Raw genomic sequence first — 22,616 nt, 5'->3', positions numbered from 1 at the left:
CTGATAAGTCCCAAGGCTGCAGGGTGAGTCAACAACGTGGAGACCCAGGAGAACAGATGGTATACTTCTAGTAAAAAACCTGCAGTCTCTAGACCCAGTAAGAACTGATGTTTCAGTTTGAGTCTAAAGGCAGGAAAAAGCTGATCCTGGTTCAAAGGTCATCAGGCAGGAGGAATTCTCTCTAATTATTCAGGGGAGGGTTAGCCTTTTTGTTCTATTCATGATGAAGCCCACTTACATGAGGGAGTGCAGTCTGCTCAGTCTACCCATTTAAATGTTAATCTCATCCAAAACACCCTCAAAGAAACACCCAGAATGTTTGACCAATTATCTGGGCACTTTGTGGCTTAGTCCAGTTGACACTTAAAGTTAACCATGACGGGTATATAGATTTCTTCCTCATTTTCATGAGTTATAATTACAACCTTTTGCTGTTACAAGTAGTGCTTTAATGAATAAACTTGTGCTTGTTTGTTTTGTATTTTTGTAGATTCTTTGGTGTGGAATTACAGGATAAAAGAGTAAATGCGTACGTCATTTTGTTAGATATTGTAAAATTGCCCTCCGTAGAGATTATGTCATTTTGCTATTCCACGGCCAAAAATATGAGAATACCTATTTCTCCATAACTTCATCAGCAGAATATGTCACCCAACTGTTGAATTTTTGCCAGTCTCATAAATGGGAATTGGTATCTCTGTGTAGATTTATTTTACATTTCTCTTATGAATGAGGTTGAGCACCTTTTCATATATTTAGGAATCATTTGCCTTTCTTTTTTTTTTTTTTTTTGTCTTTTTTCGTGTCCGGCAATGGACCGCAACCCTCAGTGTCGCGCCCGTACCGGACCAGGACCGGCAACGGGATCGCAACCCTCGGTGTTGCGCCCGCACCTCGCTCAGCCAGTGAGCGGGAACCGGTCTGTATGTGGGATCCGAACCCTCGGCGGGAGCACCACCACGCTCCCAAGCGGCGCACTGTAGCAGTGCGCCACCGGGCCGGCCCTTTCCTTTCTTTTTTTCTTCAAATTATGTGATCATGTTTTTAACACCTTTTTTCCTATTGGTTTTTGGTCCTTTTTTTTTTTTTTTTTTTTAAGAGCTCTTTATGTAATTCACAGATATGTGCCCTTTGTCTTTGACTTTGTTTATAAGTTCTGCCATGCAGAAGGTTTTTGTTTTAACATGGTCAGATATATCAGCCTCTTCTTTTATTGCTTCTGGATTTTGATTATCTTGGAAAAGCTTTCTGATTTCTAGACTATAGGAATTATTATGTTATTCATTCATACAAACAATAGCCTATTAGAATGTGTAATGGAACAGCAACAAAAATGATAAAATACCTAGGAATAGACACAACAAGAAATGTGCATAATCACTATACAGAAAACCTTAAAACATTGGTGACTTAAAAGTATACTAGAACAAATGGAAAAACCCCATCTTTTTCATGGGATAGGATGATTCAGCATTATGAAGATGTCAAATTTTTCCAGTTTATAAAAAATTAATGTAATCCCAATAAAACTAATTTTTAAAGTTTTTTTGGACCAGTTGATTGTAAAGTACACGTTGGAAAAAAACAAAAGCAAAATAACCAAGAAAACCCTGAGAAAGAAGAACTGTGTGGGAAAGCAGGGGGGGGAGATGCTATGGAATAGCACTACAGGTGTAAGCTTTATGATTAAAATAGTATTAGGCATGGGTAAATGACATACACAATGGAACGTAACAGAGAGTATAAAACAACTGTGGGGAAACTTTGTATATCATGTGTCCCTGGAGAAAAAGTAAATTTGTTGGAGAAATGGATAACTATTTGGGGGAAAAATGTAGATCAGTACTTCACAATAAACACCAGATTTGAATTCCAAATAGGTCAGAGATCTCAATGTAAAAAATAAAATCATACCAGTACTAGAAGAAAGTACAATATGGTAATTTTTGCAAATATTTCCTGGGCACTTGAAAAGCTATACTCTCTATTAGAGTGGAAAGTTCATCTTCTAGTGACAAAATAAACCTTATTATATATTTTGGGGGTGGGGGTTGGCTACTGGCTGGTATAGGGATCTGAACCTGTAACCTTGGTGTTATCAGCACCAAAATGTTATTTTATTTTTTAGGACTTATGTAACCTTACTTATTTTTCATTCATTTGATTGAGAGTGGGGTATTAAAATTTCCTTTTGTTAGGGAACTTTCTAAGTTCTGGGTCTGTTTCTCCATAAATCTGGAATTTCTGCTTCGTGAAGATGGCTGCTTTTGATATGGGAGGAGAAGGTCTGGGGAGGCCTGATAGCCAGCCTAAACCCACCCTGTCCTCTTACCAGGTTCTTGACCCTGCCACAGAAAAGAATTCAAGAGCAGAGTCACAGTAGAAAGTGATAGGTTTAATATAACAAGAGATACAGATTTCACAGAGAAAGTGCCACCTAGCTCCAGAGACTGAGCAGGGCCACACCAAGTTTAATACAAAAGTAAGAAATACGCATTCACAGACAAAGTGCATGCTGGCTCTACAGTGAACAGCAGCCTGCCAAAGGCAAGTTTGATACAAAAAGGTAAGAAATACACACATCAGGAGAACTGCAGGCTAGCCCCAAAGAGAGAGAGCAACAGCCCTGCCTTCTACTAGGATTCAGCTTTTTAAGTTGTGCTATCTAATACATATTCATGCTATCTAACGAATATTCAAATGAGGCGGTTCTCAGTGATATAATCTAGTCTTGCACATGCTCAGTTGGTCTCTTTTAGATCCTGCTCATTGGTTAGACTTCACCACATGCACCAAATGTATTCAAATGTGTTCCATGCTCTCTAGCACCTCCAGTGGAAGGTCATTCAAAGGGTAAATTTCACTTTACTGAGCATGTTTGGCATTTGGATTCCATAAGTCTGGATAAACTCCTCTCTACTGAGCATACTCAGCCATTGGATTTGCATGTCTGTCCCCTGTGGTTTAAAGTAGGGGCAATAAGAAACAATGACTTTCTTCTAGGGGAGGGCCTAGCAGAGGGGCCTGAGGCTTTGGGGAGTGGCTTGAAAGCTAGGGGTGTGTCCTGAAACCTGAACCCATGGAAACTGAGCACCTCCTATCTCACTATGATAAATGGCAGAAGTATTTATAACTTACGTCTTCATTGGGAAGTGGCCTTTAGCATCATATGGTCTCCTTTTTTATTCATTTAATGCTTTTTATTCATTACCAGCCTCTTCATCATTTCCCAGTCATCTCATGGATGAAGTTCTTCTTCCGGTAGATTCTTTAAAAAACACAATTATGATTTCCCTGAGTTCTTGTATACCAAAAACTCATTTTCTATAGTTTTGTTACAAGATGCACAACTTGACTGGATATAAAATCCTTGACTCACTTTCGTTCCTTCAGTTTTTGAAAAAAAAAGGTAGTCTTATTTTGTATCTTGTTTCCCTTCTCGCTTACCCACCCTCTTTTTCCTTTGCTTTCTGATGAACCACTTAAGAGTCAGTTGCAGAAATCACATTTTTATTCCTGAATACTTCAGTGTTATCACCTAAGAACATTCTTCTCCATAACCACAATAAAACTATCACATTCAAGAAATTTACCATCTCTGTATGTATAACTAACATGCAGTCTATTATCAAATTTCCCCAGTTTTCACAATAATGTCCTTTATAGCTAGATTTTATTTTCCATCCAGGATCCTATCAGGGATAACTCATTACATTGAGTTGTTAAACCTGTTTGGTTTCTGGGCTGGCCCCATGGCGCACTCGGGAAAGTGCAGCGCTGGGAGCACAGCGTTGCTCCCGCCGCGGGTTCGGATCCTATATAGGAATGGCCAGTGCGCTCACTGGCTGAGCACGGTGCGGGTGACACCAAGCCAAGGGTTGCGATCCCCTTACTGGTCACAAAAAAGACAACAACAAAAAAAACCTGTTTGGTTTCCTTTATTCTAGAAAAATTCTCCACCTATTTCTTTCTTTCTTTTTTTTTTAAATGAATTGACAACTTTCTTAAAGTCAAAGTTTTATAGACTGTCTCACATTTTAGTTTTGTATGGTTGTGTTTTTTGTGATTAGATTCAAGTTAAGCACATCATTAGCAAGGCTATTATATAAGTGATGTTGCCTTACATCAGGAGATACATATCTATCCCAAGGCTGGTTTGCTTATTTCTCTTTCAATTAGACTTTATTTTTTAGAGCAGTGGGATCACAAGAAAAATGAGCAGAAAGTACAGAGTTCCCATGTATAACCTGTCCCCCCAACCCCCTGCACAGGCTCCCCTCCTATCAACATCTCATACCAGAGTGGTACATTTGTTACAATTGTTGAACCTACGTTGACACATCATTATCACTCAAAGTTCATAATTTACATTAGGGTTCACTCTTGGTGTTGTACATTCTATGGATTTTGAAAAATGTATAATGACATGTATCTACCATTAGAGTATCACACAGAATAGTTTTACTGCCTAAAAATCCTCTGTGATCCGCCTGTACATCCCTTCATCCCCTCCTCCCTCCACAACCACTGATATTTTTACTGTCATAGTTTGCCATTTTCAGAATGTTGTAATCATACAGTTTATAGCTTTTTCATATTGGCTTCTTCCACTTAGTAATATGCATTTAAGCTTCCTCCATGGTTTTTTTTTTTATTTTTTTTAAAGATGACTGGTAAGGGGATCTTAACCCTTGACTTGGTGTTGTCAGCATCATGCTCTCCCAAGTGAGCGAACCGGCCATCCCTATATGGGATCCGAACCCGGGGCCTTGGTGTTATCAGCACCACACTCTCCCGAGTGAGCCACGGGCCGGCCCCCTCCATGGTTTTTGATGGTTTGAGAGCTTATTTCTTTTTATCACTGAATAATATTTCATTGTCTGGATGTACCATAGTTTATCCATCTACCTATGGAAGGACATCTTGGTTGCTTTCAAGTTTGGGTAATTATGAAAAAAGCTTCTATAAACATCCATATGCAGGTCTTTGTGTGGACATAAATTTTTACCTCCTTTGGATAGATACATGTTCAGTTTTGTAAGAAACTGCTAAACTGTCTCCCAACATGGCTATACTATTTGCATTCCCATCAGCAATGAGTAAGCGTTCTTGTTGCTCCACATTCTGGTACATTTGATGGTGTTAGTATTCTGAATTTTGTATCTATGTGTATACCTTCTAATCCCTTCTAATACGTACATAGTGCTATCTCATTGTTGTTTTGTCTTTCCTAGTGACATACGATATGGAGTGTCTTTTCATATGCTTATTTGACATCTGCATATCTTTTTTGGTGAGACGTCTATTCAGATCTGTTGCCCATTTTTTAATTGGTGTTCATTTTCTTCTTGTTGACTTTTAAGAGTTCTATGTATATTTTGGATAACAGCTCTTTATCAGATATGCATTTTACAAGTATTTTCTCCCAATCCGTAGTTTGTATTTCTGTTCTCTTAACAGTGTCTTTAATGGAGAAGTTTTTCCTTTTAATAAAGTCCTACTTATCATTATTTTCTTCCATGCATCGTGCTTTTGTTGTATCTAACCAAACCCAACGCCCCTATCATTTCTCCTATGTTATCTCATAGAAAGAAGTTTAAAGTTTTAATTTTAAATTTAGGTATATGATCCATTCACCTTTTGTGGAAGGTGTGATATTTCGTGTCCGGCAATGGACCGCAACCCTCAGTGTCGCGCCTGTACCGGACCGGGACCGGCAATGGGATCGCAACCCTCGGTGTTGCTCCCTGCACCTCGCTCAGCCAGTGAGCGGGAACCGGTCCGCATGTGGGATCCGAACCCTCGGCGGGAGCGCCACTGCGCTTCCCAAGCAGCGCACTGTAGCAGTGCGCCACCGGGCCGGCCCCCTTTTACCCATTTTTTAATCAGGTTGTTTGTTATTGTTAACTTTTAAGAATTCTTTGTATATTTTGGATAACAGTTGTTTATTATATGTCTTTTGCAAGTATTTTCTTGCTATCTGTGGCTTTTTTCATTCTTTTGACAGTGTCTTTCACAGAGCAGAAACTTTTAATGAAGTCCAGTTTATCAATTCTTTCTTCCATGAATCATGCCTTTGGTGTCAAATCTAAAAAGTCATCACTATACCCAAGGCCATCTAGATTTTCTCCTATGTTATCTTCTAGAAATTTTATAGTTTTGCATTTTACATTTAGGTCTGTGATCCATTTTGAGTTCATTGTTGTGAAAGGTATAAGGTCTGCATCTAGGTTCTTTTTTTTTTTTTTTTTTTTACATGGATGTCCAGTACATGACTTATTGAAAAGATTATCTTTTTTCTCCTTTGTCAAAGATCAGTTGACTATACTAGGGTACCTCAAAATGTTCGTGGAAAAGTAGAATTGAAAGGTATTACTAATCTTTCTATGAACTTTTTGAAGTACCCTCGTATTATTGTGGCTCTGTTTCTGGGCTTTCTGTTCTGTTCCACTGATCCATTTGTCTGTTTTTTGCCAATATACCACACTGTCTTGTTTACTGTAGCATTATAGTAAGGCTTGAAGTTGGTGGTGTTAGTCCTTCAACAACTACTTCTTCAATATTGTATTAGCTGTTCTGGTCTTCTGCCTCTCCATATGTGATACTTAATTTTATGTTATGGAATGTTATTTACAACCTGACCAGATCATGAGGTGCCCAGATGTTTGGCTAATCATTATTTCTGGGTGTGTCTGTGAAGGTGTGTCTGGGTGAGATTAACATTTGAATTGATAGACTGAGTAAACCTCCATTGTGGGTGAGCAGCATCCAATCTGTTGATGGCCTGAATAGAACAAAAAAGTAGAGGAAGGAAGAATTCCCTCTGTGCCTGTCCACTCTCTTGCTCTCTGCTTGACTGCTTGCACAGAGACATCAGTTTTCTCCTGTCCTCAGACTGGAACTTACGTTATTGGCACTCTTGGTTCTTAGGCCTTTGGACTTGGACTAAAACTTGTACAGTTGGTTCTCAGGCCTTTGGACGTGGACTGGAACTGGAACACCAGCTTTCCAGGTTATCTAGCTTACACACAACAGATCGTGGGACATCTCAGCCTCCATAATCACATGAGCCAGTTCCTTAAAAGAAATCTCTTTCTAGATATCTGTATATATCTAGATCTCTATCTATGTCTGTCTGTCTTTCTCTCTCTGTCTCTCTTTCTACACACACATGCGTGCGCGCACACACACACACACAGAGAGTTTTCTTTCTCTGAAGAACTCTAATACACCATATAAGCTTTAGAATCAGTTTGTCAATATCCACAAAACCACTTGCTGGGATTTTGATTGGGATTGTATTGAAACTGTAGATCAAGTTGGGAAGAACTTAACATTTGACAATATTGAGTCTAAGTGTCCATGAATATAGAATATCTCTTCTTATTTAGTTCTTTATCCTGAGGTTTTTTAATTTCAAATTTGAAGTGTTCTTTTTACCTTTACAATTGCTAACTTAATTTGAAGTGATACATTCCAGTTTTCTTCTCTTTTATGACTGTATTTGTGATTTTGACAATTTTTAATGGCTGAAAACTCAGTGGTTGCTGGGTTCATTAGGTGTTGCTCTTATGTACCTTCTGTACTGTATTCTTTGTATTGGAGTTTCTGTAGATGTGGGGGGGCAGGGTGGTTTACTTTGGTTCTTAATTCCCAAGGACCCTGTTTGATTACTACAAACACAAATGGAGATTTCTTACTCTCTTCTTTTAATCTGACATGATTTTTTAACATATTAGGCATCTCAGTAGGGTTCTTATCTTTAGCTACTTCTTATTTCCCTTTATCACCATGCTTCCAGAAACACCTCCCATTTTCAAGGTGCCTTCTCCCCCACCCCCAGCACCGTCTTGTCAAGACTCTCATCTTTGGAGACAGCCCTTCTCATATACTTTCCAGACTTCTTCCTTTTGAACTAACAGTGGCAAAATGCTTTGATTCACTAGGTCCCAAATCCTTTCTTAGGATTTCCCCACTCAGAGTTGACCCCATCTTGGTGGTGAATCTTAGTTGTGTTATCTGACTTTTCCACCTCTAAGACCTTATCATATCTTCCTCTCTTTTATAGAGTCCTCATTTGACTCTCTACTTGAGTGGGCTCCAAAGCCAATTCGATTGGTCTTAAATTTTTATTTCCTCAACTGCACGTAAAATTAAGTGATTTTAGTTTGCATTTCCCTGATGTTGAGCATGTTTTCAAGTACCTATTGCCCATTTGTATGTCTTTCTTCAAAAATGTCTGTTTAGCTCCTTTGCCCATTTTTTAATTGTTATTTGTTTTTTTCACTGTGTAGTTGTTCGAGTTTTTTGTATATTCTAGACATTAATCCCTTGTCAGATGTATAGTTTGCAACTATTTTCTCTCATTCAGTAGGTTTTCTTTTCACTCTGTTGATCATTTCCTTTGCCGTGCAAAAGCTTTTTAGTTTGATATAGATTGGGATAGGTATTTCATAGGTTCAAAGATAAATATCTTTGTTCATCTCTATCAATTGTATATTCTTTATTGTTATATAACTGTTTCCTTCCTATTCTCAGCTTGATGGTAGCAACTGTGCCCTCTTCAGTTTGTTTTGCCATCGCCTGTGTGCCTCCACAGGATACTTAATATGAATGAGTTTCAACTCCTATCTATAATTAAAGTTAAAACTAAATCTACGTAAAATAAGTTAAAGAAGTATTACATAATAGGAAATAAGAAAAACTGAAGTTGAACTAATGGCATCCTGTAAGTGTGATAGAGAAATAGACATTGTTCTCTCTGACCATAGTTCTACTTGTTGAGACCAGTTTTAAACTAATTTTTCTTCAATTCTTACTTGTCTTCCCATGTGTTTTTGGAACTTCACCAAGCAGTGTCTGTGGAGAAAAAATAGTGTAGCTTTGATTAAAGTATGAACTCTATGTAGTAATAATGTGATTTATTTTAAGAATCTAAAAAGAAAGAAAATTTGTTCAGATTCCATCCTCCTTCACTTTAAGTAGCTTTGATAATTATATCAGTTAACTGCTTTCATGTGTGTATCTCCTGTCAAATTGTAAGCATAAGGGCCAGAGCTAGGTCTTACTGGTCTTTTTTTTCCTTTAAGTTTCTTGGCTTTAATAGCTAATAGTTGTTTGAGTTGATCTGTGGTGCATATTTGTTGTCCTATTACGTACCCAGGTATGGTGTCCTATTATATTTACCCTATAATTATATTAGGTACATCATAAGTTTTAAGAAAAATGTTTGTAAGTATATGCCAGTCATATGTTTCTGATTCTGGATAGCAACCTGATGTGGACTTAACTATATGGGTTTAAAATTGTAAATCTTGAAAAATCTGAATTTTAATTGTGTAAGAATTGGGACAAGTGGGAATGATCTCCTGGTGGACAGGAATAATTTCCAAGTGTTATAAAAATTGCTATTATGTTCAAATTTTTGTTCTGTTTGAACCTATATCTTTATGGTAGGATACCATTTTTACCTAAACTAGATTTGTATGCCCTTCTCTCAGAGCAAATAAAAAGAAAAATGATCTCTTAATATATTGACAATCTGACTTTGTTATCATAAACCAAGAAGGACCTCAAAACAACTGTTGGGTTATCTGTTTACTACCAGCAAAGCTGACTCAAAATTAACTGTAACTACTATTCTTTCTGGATTCTCTCACTAACTAGCAGTATTATCTAAACTTTGCTGGAGGAACTTATGTTTTAGTTAATAAGGAAGTCCCATAAAATGTACACAGACATGTCTATACTCCCGATAAAACATATTCTTATCTATTTAGCATAATCTATGATCATTTTTTTTTCTATAGTAACTAAAAAGTTGTGAAAGTGCTACAAGTTTCTCAAACTTACTTCTGTTTAACATTTTCATAATAGGAATCATTAAAGTTTAAAAGTCTGATTAATAAAGACTAATGTTTTTCCATTTCACTTTATTATTCATATTCAGTATTTTAAAATATAACTTTATTTCGACTTGTAGTGTATGCAGAGAATATTTCCAAAATGGTGGGAAGAGAAAAGCACTTGAGAAAGATGAAAAAAGAGCTGTACTTGCTACTAAGACCACTCCAGCCTTAAACATGCATGAGTCTTCTAAACTTGAAGGTCATTTAACGAACCTCAACTTTACAAATCCTGAATTTATAACTGAGTAAGTATACTTTTTCTGCTTCAATTATTAACATTATTCTGCTTAGCTGTGTTAATGTAAAATAGTGTAATGGTTTATACCAAGTAGTAGGCAGTTACTTGGTCCTCTGGTAAAATGTTAGGCTGAGGAATGCAGATTTGTAGTATGAGGGGGTCATCAAAAAGTTCATGGAAGGATTCATATTATCTTTTAATTCAATTTTCCACAAACTTTTTGAAGCACCTCATATTATTCGGCAAAAATCTAGCATAAAATTTTAAGAGATTATCTGGAAAATTACTGGTTCTATAGCATGTATTGTCCTCACTAAATATAAAAAAAATAGTTTATTAAACGTTAAAATAATTACTTATAATACAAAGAATCAAAACAGCAAAATCTAATTAATCTTTAATTTACAGTGGCTATCCACTAAGAAATTACAAATAAGAGGGAAAAAATGGGAAATTATTAATAGAACCAATTGCCATTAATTTATTGTTGATATGAAAATCTGCATGCTAGGAATGTTTTGTACGTATATAGGCACAAATTTTGTAAGTACATGAGTATTATAATCCAATTAATTATTAGTAGTATTAAAATTATTTATATGCCCTAGAACCCAGAATGGATTTATGGTATCAAGTAATATTTTATTAATCACTTGAAAATGCTACACTTAAATAATTCTAGAAACATTGTTAATAGACATTGAAAGTAACCATGAAAATGAAATTAAACTCTTAAACAATTTCAAAACTGTAGGTATCAATGTAGCATCACCTTTGTTTACTTTGATCTTACACCATGTTGAAAATATTATCTAGTTATAAGCAATTTCATTTAAAAGTGAATTAACATATCTTTGATTAGTTCAGTAGGAAAGGATAAGACACCTTTATCTTTATTCAAAGGTTATTGCAAAGCTTTTAAAGCATAATGACTTATTAAATATCCTACAGTCAGATGTTATGGACATTCTTAAATATTTTTTAAATGTTGACCAATATAAGAAATTATAGGGCTGGCCCGGTGGCGCACTGCTACAGTGCACCGCTTGGGAGCGCGGTGGCGCTTCCGCTGAGGGTTCGGATCCCACATACAGACCGGTTCCCGCTCACTGGCTGAGCGAGGGGCGGGCGCAGCACCGAGGGTTGTGATTCCGTTGCCGGTCCTGGCCCGGTACGGGCGCGACACTGAGGGTTGTGGTCTGTTGCCGGACACGAAAAAAGACAAAAAGGAAAAAAAAAAAAAGAGAAATTATATAGTTAGATTTTAAAAAAAAAGATACATATGCAAAGTATCAATTCTAGAATTTTTCTGTCATTCTTTTTATAGTCTTTATTTCATTGTTGAGATTCTTTTATTTATTAAGTCATTGTCACATTTTTCTTTTTTTTTATTGTTTTATTTTTTCAACTTCTCAATATACATTTTAGTTGATTTTCGTGAGCCTTTACCCATTCCTCTTTCCCCCATCCCTCTCTCCCCTTCCCCACCACATCATATCTGTTCACTTGTCTTAAGTTCAGGGAATTGTTGTGACTGTTGTGTCTTCTCCCACCACCCACCCTTTATTTGTTTGTGTGTTTATTTATTTATTTATTTATTTATTTTTAGCTCTCACAGATAAGTGAGAACATGTGATATTTCTCTTTCTGTGCCTGACTTGTTTCACTTAACATAATTTTCTCTAAGTCCATCCATGTTGTTGCAAATGGTAGTATTTCATTCTTTTTTATAGCAAAGTGGAATTCCATTGTGTAGATATACCACAGTTTCTTTATCTACTCATATGATGGACATTTGGGCTGGTTCCAACTCTTGGCTATTGTAAATAGTGCTGCAATAAACACTGGAGTACAGATATCCCTTCTGCGTGATGATTTCCATTCCTCTGGGTATATTCCTAGCAGTGGAATAGCTGGGTCATATGGTAGATCTAACTGTAGTTGTTTGAGGAACCTCCCTACCATTTTCCAAAAAGGCTGTACCGTTCACATAGTTAAGACACTTTCTTTTGTTTTGCACTTACATTTCATGAAAACCAAATTTTTGTTATTAGTAGAGTCACTTTTAAACCACCTGTAACCCGAAATTGAGATATGGCATTTTTTGAATCTTTATGTAATGTGACTGCTAGAAACTTTATCCTAAATCCTGACTAATATTAGGATAGCTGTGCCCAACCCAATCCCCCAGTGTGTGTGTATACACACACACACACACACACACACAATTGTAATTGACACAAAATAAATACTTTGCTGTCTTTTTAAAAATATTTATATTTTTTCGAAACACTCACCAAATAGACTACTTCCTGGGCCATACGACACCTTAACAAATTTAAAAAGATAGACCATCTTGCAAGTATGCTCTCAGACTATAACAGAATTAAACCAGAAATCGGTAACAGAAAGAGAGGTGGAAGATCCCAAAATATTTATAGATTTAATAACATACCTTTAAATAACACATGAGTCAGACAAAAAGCCTCAATAAGATTCAAAAGTATTTTGACCTAAACGAAAATGAAAATACATCTTACCAAATTTGTGGTATATAGTGAAAGCAGTATTTAGAGGGAAATATATAGTATTGAAAACATATATTAGAAAAGAAGAAAGATGTAAAGTCAACAAAATAAGCTTCTACCTTAGGAAACTAGAAAAATAAGAGCAAATTAAATCCAAGTAAATGGAAGAAATAATGAAAATTAGAACAAAAATTAATGAAACTGAAAACAGGAAATCAGTAGAGAAATCTATAAAACAAAAAGCTGGTTCTTTGAAAACATCAATAAAATTGATAAACCTCTAGCACAGCTAACCAAGAAAAAAAGGGAAGATACAAATTACTAATATCAGAAATAAAAGAGGGCCCATCACAATGCATTTCATGGACAGTAAAAAGAAAATAAAGGAATATTATGAACGTTTCTGTGCCCACAATTTAGATAACTTGGATGAAATGTTCCAGTTCCTTGAAATACATGATGTACTAAAATTCACACAAGGAGAAATAGATAATCTGAAAGGCCTGTATCTATTAAAGAAATTGAATCAATAATTAATAGCCTTCCAAAACAGAAAGCATTAGGCCCACATGTTTTCACTGGTGAAATCTATCAAACATTTAGGTAAGAAATGATATCACTTCTGTATAATCTGTTCCTGAAAATAGAGTCAATAAGGAATACTTCCTAACTCATCCTATGATGCCAACAGAATTTAACTTAAGACACTGAACCAGGCTTCCCATTTCCCAATCTGAATTAACACTGATGTGTTCCTGATGAATTGTATAAACATTAGATAAGAACTGAATCTATATTTGGGGTTAAGTTATACCGTAGTTGCTTGTGATGGAAATAAACCTAAGGACAGTAGGAAATGGAAGAATTCATCTAGTTGCCTGATGATGTTGCTTTTTAATGTGATCTTTTAAGAAAATATTCAACAATTGCAATTGTAAAGCTATACATACTTCAATGTAGAATTGCTAAATTTGTGCTAAATTCTTTTGCCTTTCTTTTTTTTTGGGGGGGGGCAAATTCATCAAGTGATTTTTCATCAAGTAAGCAACCAAGTTACATTTGTTTGAAGTCATTTCAGGCTAGTGTTAGTTTTTTCCAAATAGTACTTTATTGTTCAAAGTAAGGAAATTGAGAGGGCTCAGTAGCCTAGAGACTTGGTAGAGCTCAAATGTAAGGCGATGTCCTCATTTCTGAAAGATAATATGGTGGAAAGAATCTTGCTTTATATACATTATTCTTTCAATGGACATTTAGGTTGTTTCCTTTCTCACAGTTTTACCTCATCATTAAACCTCTTTGCATTTGAATTTTCAAGTCCTTGGGAGAGATTCCCAGAAGTGGATTTCCAGGTTGAAGAGTATAAATGGCTTTAGGTTCTTGTACATATTACTGAATTCTGTTCCAGAAAGATAATATTAATTCCATTACTTCTAGCAGTGTAAGTTCCCATTTTGCCAAAATTTACTGGCATCACTATTTTCCTTTTTTCACTCTTTATTAACACAGTGGAATAAAATGGAATCCCATTGTGTCAGTATGCATTTCTAACAGATACCTAAAATATAACAAGGAAAAGTAAATTTGTAAAATAGAAGAAAAGAAAATAATATGAAATCAGGAAAGTAAATACATTCTGTGAAGTTCTAGTACTTGCTATAGTAGAAACATGTCATTCATGGTATCATTATACTTTCTAAAATCTATGGTGAATAGGTAATTGGTCATAGGATCATTCCTACAGAGCCTGGACTTGGCCTAAGAATTTTTTTTCACACAGCACTCTAAGAAGCCATTACCAATTAGTTAGTCAGTATGAGAGAAGAAACTTATCTATCCTTTATGTCCATTACCCTTGCCATAAGTAGGAATACATTTTGACCCTGAGCTTCTTAGCAGCTAAGGCAGACCTGTGAATAGGATCATTTATTTATTTCCTTTTTTTGAAAATCGTCTGTTTATGTCGTTTTCCCACTTAACTATTGGGATCTTAAGTGTTTGTCAATTTGTATGAGCTCTTTAGTACTCCGGATATTACTTGATGTATATAGTTGTTAGAGTAGGAGCTTAACTCATGCTTTTTGGGTGGAAGGAAGGAAGGACATGTTTAGTGTAGCAGAATTGTGTTTTTATAATCATTTGCTTGAGACTCCATTGGTAGAGAAAAGGAGAAGAGAAGGGGTGGTGGCAGTGAGCCAAGGAAGGACTGTAAAGAATATTAGGTGGTCACTGCCAATCTAGGAGTCTCACCATAGGCCTTATCTCTGTTCTGTCTTAGGATATAAGATATTGAACATTTTCTTAAAAGGTTTGTGACAGAGAAGGGGAACATAATACATGATGATAGGTAATGTCTAACAGAAGACCTAATTAGACATATTAATTCTTATTTTGCCAGTTCAGTTTATGACAGTTGGAAAGTGATTTTGTATACCTTTTATTAATGTTCTCTAGCTTTGGTATTCTTTTTAAAAAATGTTTTAGTTAACAGTCTATTTTTTTTAGTTTTAGCATTCTTTTTATTCTGGGAGGCTTTTTAATACTGAAGATTATTCTAGTGAGCAAAAGATACTACAATGCTAAAGAAGGAAATTAAATGTCTCTTTAACATAATTCAGTGTATAAATGGAAAATTTTAAGTGTTTTAATAATGGTTTTCAGTTGTGTTTTTCTTTTAGTTTGAAATCTATTATATATAAATCAAAAAATATATATACAAATATATATTTAAACCTGAAAGTAAAACTCTTCATTTATTTTACCGAGATGTTAAAAGGATAAGTTTGTGACAACAATATCAGACGTGGATGCTTAGTAATATCAAGATTATCAAGTCCCATGTAAAATAATGCATGATGTAATTTTTAAAAGCTATTTCAGCAGAAACAATGCTTATTAAATCAAAATTGTAAAGTTTTCCTTCCATGTTTTCTTGCCTTAAAAAAAATATGTATTGAAGTTTATGAATAAGCTGAATGAAAATAATCTATGCTTATCAGTTGCCTCTTAAAAGTAAGGAAGATTTCCTTTCCCAGTTTTAGCACTGGCTCAGGGAATAACCTTGGGGAGATATCTAACATTCTGAGTCTCCTTTTCTTCTATAAAAAGCACTGTGTAGTCTTCCAGCAAAAAGAAAAAAGAAAAGGGAAAAATGGAAAGAACCATGTGTAAAACCCCAAAACTCTGAGGTTTCTGAAAATGACTCAAAGCCCTAGATGTTGAAAATGAAAGTAGTGATGACTATGTAGGTTCAAAACATCATTTGGGTAACTGCTCAATTGGCAAATCTTCATGAGAAAAATACCATGATCCAGATTTCTATAATGTGACTGTATAAAAAGGAAATTGATGACAATAAAATACTTTCTAGTGAAAGAAATTCTGTCTGGAGGGATTCATAAAGTAAATGTGTTTCATTCTGTTAACCAGTTTATAAGATTCTTAATGTAGTTCTGTGTACTATGTTCGATACTATTAAAGATTTACTATTTAAAACAAGATGTATTATTTTAGTAACTGGAATTGAATTGAATTTGATGTAATGAAAAATAAAGCTAAGTAGAATTATATGCAAAATTAGAGAAAAATAATATAGGAAATAGAGTCTTCAGTGTTTCGTTTTAACTAACAAGTTAGTATTTTCAAATGGGTTACCTAAAACTTAAAACCCTTCCTGGAACAAATATCCGTAAATGTTATTTATTCCATGGGGGTGGCAGAGCATGTTCTATTACCATATTTTATGGGGCTAATGATAATTTAGTGGCTATTGGCAATCAACTTTTTCCATATTTTCCTTATCACTGCAATATTTTCTTTAAAAAGAAAATGAGTCTTCATTTTGATTCATGTGCTATAAGAGCCTGTCCTTTTATCAGTGCATCTACTTGTTCTTTCATAATAGCAGTACATTCCTTTTCTCTGCCTGTCTCTTAATTGTTGGTCCTGGATTCTCTACTCTTAACACTCAGACTATGACAGGTTCACATGGCAGCTTAATTTACTCCCATAGCTTTGGTTACCACGTATATGCTGATTATTCCAAATCCGTACTGCCAGTTCAGACCTCTGACCTGACCTCTGACCTTCATATATCTAGTTATCAACTAGACATCTCTGTGTTTGTGCCTGTGAGATGTCCTGTATCATGAGTGAGCTAATTTTTTTTTCCTTTTCCTACCACCTGAACCACCTAAATCTATTCTTTTTCCAGTCTTCCCTATTTTATTAAGTCCATCTATATGCTCAAGCCAGAAACTTTAAGGTTTATTTGTGACTTCTTCCCCTATTTCACATTCCACATCCTATTAATCACAAAGTCCTATTATCACTTCTAAGTAGATTCTCAATATTGCTTCAGTCTGTCTACTTCTCCATCTCATCTTTCACCAAGGCTATTGCAGTAGTCTCTTTTTCTAGTTTTACTCCAGTCCATTCTTCACAGTTTGTGTTTTTCTGAAACACAAATCTGATAATACTAACTCTGCTGCATAAAACTTTTTAGTGATTTTACTTTGCCCTTGAGATAAAATCCAAGTTCCTTAACATAAAAAGTCCTTTATGATATACCTTTACCTCCCTCATTTTTCAGTACAGGTTGAGGCTTCCCTTATCCAAAATGCTTCCCTTATCCAAAACACTTCTGACCAAAAGTGTTATTAAACTGAACTCTTGAGTAATCATTTTTTTAATATGCTATGTGATGAAATGAGAAGTACACAAAAAGTACTTCAATTGCATACTAAAACATGATGACATGATGATTATCCAGCTACTTTCTATTTAGCCAGACATTAGAGATTCGCAAAAAATGTAAAACAATGCCACTCTTCTCACTAAATTTTTTTGTTTTGAAAAACATCGTTCTTTTTCAAAAAATATATGTTAGCATATGATGGTTTTATTATTGCTATTTTTGATGAATTAATACATTTTTTTTTTTTGTCTTTTTTCCGTGTCCGGCAACGGATCGCAACCCTCAGTGTTGCCCCCACACCGGACCGGGGACCGGCGACGGGATCGCAAGCCTCGGCGTTGCTCCCTCGCCTCGCTCAGCCAGTGAGCGGGAGCCGGTCTGTACGTGGGATCCGAACCCTCGGACGGGAGCGCCACCGCGCTTCCCAAGCGGCGCACCATCCAGTGCGCCACCGGGCCGGCCCGAATTAATACATTTTTAAAAAATTTCTCAGCTAGGGCTGGCCCGGTGGTGCACTGCTACAGTGCGCCGCTTGGGAAGCGCGGCGGCGCTCCCGCCGAGGGTTCGGATCCCACATACAGACCGGTTCCCGCTCACTGGCTGAGTGAGGTGCGGGGAGCAACACCGAGGGTTGCGATCCCGTTGCCGGTCCCGGGCCGGTACGGGTGCGACACTGAGGGTTGCGATCCGTTGCTGGTCATGAAAAAAGACAAAAAGGAAAAAAAAAAAATTTCTCAGCTATAAATAGATATAATCCACATAAACAAACATCTTTGGGGTCTTCAGTAATTTTTAAGAGTACAAAAGGATTCTGAGACCAAAAAGTTGAAAACTCCTGCTCTAACACATTTTATTTCCCTTATTCTAACTTTCATCACAGTTTACTATATTATTTGTTTATGGTCTGTCTTTCCTATTAGACCACATTGTAAACTGTGAAGATAAGATATACATCTGCCTTGTAGATAACTCAGCTCCTAGAATAGTCCCAGCACATACTAGGCCCTCAATAAATACTTGTTAAATTAATGAATTCAGCAAGCATATGTTGGTTATTAGCATAGGTTAGTCGTAAGGTGTCACAAAGATAAATAGAGCATGTTTCTGAACTCTCTTTGTTTCACTCTTAACATTTGCAATGACCTTATAGTCCAGTAGACCATGTATTTTTATTTACAACTAGCAAGAAACTGTTACAATAAGAGTATAAGGGATGTGTTGTGAAAGTCAAAGGAATTAATGGTAATTTTTAAAGAGAAAATTTAATGAATTTTTCAGAGTTAATATTTAGGCTGAGCCTTGAGTGAGTAGGAAAGGAAAGGGGGCTTAATAGTGAGAAGTAAAAGAGGAACAAAGACATGTAAGTATATTAGGTTTTTGGAAAACAGCTACTAGTACAGTTGACTAAGTCTTAGATAGTGAAGAACCTTAAACATTATGCCAAGCAATTTATCTTGTGTTTCCGTAGAAAAGGGGAAGCTAGGGCCGGCCCGGTGGCGCACTGCTACAGTGCGCCGCTTGGGAGTGCGGCAACGCTCCCGCCGAGGGTTCGGATCCCACATACAGACTGGCCGCTCATTGGCTGAGCGAGGTGCAGGCGCAACACCAAGGGTTGCGATCCTGTTGCCGGTCCCGGTCTGGTACGGGCGCGACACTGAGGGTTGCGATCCGTTGCCGGTCACGAAAAAAGACAAAAAGGAAAAAAAAAAAAAAGAAAAGGGGAAGCTAACTTAAGTTCTTAAGAAAAGAAATTATACTGAGATCAAGTGTTCAGATTACCATACTGGCCAGCTGCCGAAAGAAAAGAAATAATATATTTTAGGGGGAGGTCTCTACATCCATGTATTATATGGGTTAGAAGGTATTCTAACAGAGAGAACAACTGCAAGAAGTGATAGATGAGACTATGAAACAGGGTAGAGCCAGAAAGAAGATGAGTACAAGAGACATTACAAAATTATAATACCTGGTTGAGGGAGGGTAATGAAAAGTTCTATGGGGCTGGCCCGTGGCTCACTCGGGAGAGTGTGGTGCTGATAACACCAAGGCCCCGGGTTTGGATCCCATATAGGGATGGCCGGTTTGCTCACTGGCTGAGCGTGGTGCTGACAACACCAAGCCAAGGGTTAAGATCCCCTTACCGGTCATCTTTAAAAAAAAAAAAAAAAAGTTCTGTGGACCTTAATATTATCTTTTGGAGGAGATGTTTTATGGGATAGAACATGAGAAGACTTTTAAGGAGTGAGTAGATAATTAGTATGGTTTTGGATAAATTGAGTTTAAAAGCATTTCCAGGATTTCTGTGCCAAAAACATTTATCTTGCCTATTGTTGAAAATGTGAGTCTGGAGCTAAGAAATGAGTTCAAAAGTCAGAAAGTAGATATAGAAGTCTCAGCTGCATTTGGAGGCTGTTTTGATTGATGTAACTACATGGTATCATCTGTATATACAGAGTGTTACCCGAGTCACTCTGGAGAAAGATGGTAGAGTAGAAAGGGAGAAAACTCAATTATGGGACTTTAGGAAATGATTACATATAACTGGGATGAAGAGAAAGCCACAATGGACATAAGAGTTGGACATCATCAGAAGGATGATAATCAATAGGATACAGATTAAGAGGATGTTCTTGGATTTAATGATTAAGAAGTCATTGACCTTGAGAGAGATGTGTGCAATGTTAAGGGTGGCAGCCAGATTTTAGTGATTTGAAGTTCAAGTGGGAAGTTTATACAGTAATGATATTTTTAAGAGAAGTGCAATAGTGAATGAAAAGGTTAAGAGAGGATAGTGGCTTGAGGGAAATTCACATCAGGAGTTCTACCGAACCAACTACAACACACTTTTATTTTGTACATGTGAATCTGTAGAGTAAATTTTTTGTTACCTTTAATCACCTAAACAAGCTGAATTCATTTTTAACGCTAATATAACTGCATTAACAAAATTAGGGATGGGGAGAGAGAGAGCAATTGGCTAAAGCCAAGGGACAGAATATGTATGTGTATGTATAGAATTGGGTGGGTTGAAGAGTAAATTGTGTTAGTGCTGCAACTTTACTCATCTCCTTGTATTCCCACAAGCATCACTTTCTTAATAAAAGTCTCCTATTCAGAAGTACCCCCAAAAGAAATACTTTATTTAAAAATTCTGCTCTTATTCCCCTTCCTTTGTAGGTAAGTCTTTCTGGTCCATAATTTAAAATTAATTAATTAATTAATCAATCACTGATAATGCTGAGAGAATGAATTTTCCATTAGTTAATGCCATTTTGGCTAATTAATTAGGGTAGCTTGGTTTTTCATTATTGATCCTCAAAAAGCATTTATTAATTTGGGTTGTTGGAGAGTGATGGTACCTATGTTTTCTTTGCCCTTTTTTTCTTAAAGCACTTGCATTTTGATAAACACAAGTCATTCTTCCTCACAGCATTTTGAGATGAAAGTGTCAAAATTATTGCTGTGATAATTGTCATGGTTAAGGATAGCACTATGCAGATTACTATTTATGCCATGTATACAATAGCAATTTTCACAGATTTCAGATAAAGTACATGTTATATTACAGTATATTGAACATAACCGGATGTATCAAACCATAAAGGCAATGAAGAATCATACTCAGTTATTAAGAGGGAAAGCCAATTAAGACAAATTTTAATTGGTGGAATGCTTCACAATTAATTTATATTATGATTTTTATTTTGTTACACTGCCTATAAATAGGGTGACCATATGCTCTGGTTTGCTTTATACAGTCCTGGTTTATGTTTAATAGTGCTCTTTTATTTTCAAGTGTCTAGTTTGGACTATAAACTATATGATGACCCTACCTATAAAACACAAAATCCGTTCATAATATAACCATAACCTAGTTATAAGTGTACACTAAGAAAAGTGAGATAGATTTAGAGAGTAGACAGAAGAGATGCAGGTAAATGGATATTGTGACCCATCAGATGACTTGACTTTTCCCAAGCTGGTAAAAACTAGATATATTTTTTTCATGGCTTAGAAGAGGAAGCAAACAGAAAAGGTAGAGACTATTGGAATTGAAAACAGATATTCAGTCTGAAAAGCTATAATTGAAAAGCAGAAAAGCCTGTTACCAGTGGATGAAGTATCAAGTAGCCTCAACAACCAGAGCACATAAAAATGATCTTTTTCAGTCATTCAAAAAAACATTTGCTGAGTGCTATTAAGTTTCAATTTCTTATACTAGGTCACATGGATAATAGAAAAAGAAGCATAAGTCTTTTCAAAACATAATATTGAGGGAGATAAATGTATGTAAAGTTACAAGTGGCTTAGTTTATATTTAATTCTTTAGCTTCGTATTTCTGTATTATTACTTTTGGTTACTTAATCGTAGTTTGCAAGTGTAAGGTGTTTCTAGAGCAGAGCCATAATTTTCCATGTTTTGCTTTTAAATATTAACAATGTTTGGTAGACAGACTTATTGACTGATTTCATTTTAATTTTATTTAAATACATTACTTTTCTGCTGAGTATAGAAAAAGACCTGTGCTTTTCAGAATCATTATTTCATGTTTCATGATTTACCCATCCAGGAACAATATTCTCAGAAAGTTTTAATATACACAAAATTATATTACTGTGGTAAGGAAAGAAATGTGGAATGGATTAATTTTACTTAGACTGTCAGTGTATTTAGTGGCATTGGACCTATAGATACCGTAACCTCTTTGTGTGTAGGTAATTCCTTTTCATACATAAAGAATTCCTGAATAACACCGAGGACCAGGGTTGGATCCCTGTATTGGCCAGCCACCAAAAAAAAAAAAAAAAAACTTTTATATGAGACGTGAAATACTGTGGAAGTTGGTCAGTAATAAGAGGGCTATTAATCCCATTTCCTTACAAAAATAGAAGAAAATTCTTAATTATACTCATGCTTTAAACAGAAATAGTAACATATTTCTAGTATGTTATACATGTCCTTTAATATTCATAAAATTGAGTATACAGTTGAATTTTTAGCTTCTCCATTATATGTCCAATGAGTATGATATTGAGAGGTTGAAAATTCTTTGCTTTAAGCAGGCTTTCATGAGTTTTATCTTTTTCTCAATTGTATTAAGACTGACAACTAAGGTTCTTATCACTGGATTTTTTTTAAAAATTTTATTTTGTCGATATACAATGTGGTTGATTATTGTGGCCCATTACCAAAACCTCCCTCCCTCCTCCCTCTCCCTCCTCCCTCTCCCTCCTCCTCCTCCCTCCTC

At 35.9% G+C, this 22,616-nt stretch overlaps 1 protein-coding gene across 1 annotated transcript in view; it reads left to right on the top strand.

Moving 5' to 3' along the window:
- LOC103594953 (chromosome unknown open reading frame, human C7orf60) overlaps nt 1–22,616 on the top strand; it is a 70,931-nt gene that overhangs the window by 24,645 nt on the left and 23,670 nt on the right. Inside the window, exon 3 of the mRNA XM_008578254.1 lies at nt 9,983–10,153. Coding sequence (XP_008576476.1) covers nt 9,983–10,153 — 171 coding nt within the window. The remainder of the gene's footprint in view (nt 1–9,982; nt 10,154–22,616) is intronic.

Source organism: Galeopterus variegatus, unplaced genomic scaffold (assembly GCF_000696425.1).
Source record: "Galeopterus variegatus unplaced genomic scaffold, G_variegatus-3.0.2 Scaffold1651, whole genome shotgun sequence".
Classification (NCBI taxonomy): Eukaryota; Metazoa; Chordata; class Mammalia; order Dermoptera; family Cynocephalidae; genus Galeopterus; species Galeopterus variegatus.
This window is presented reverse-complemented; position numbering and strand designations above follow the sequence as displayed.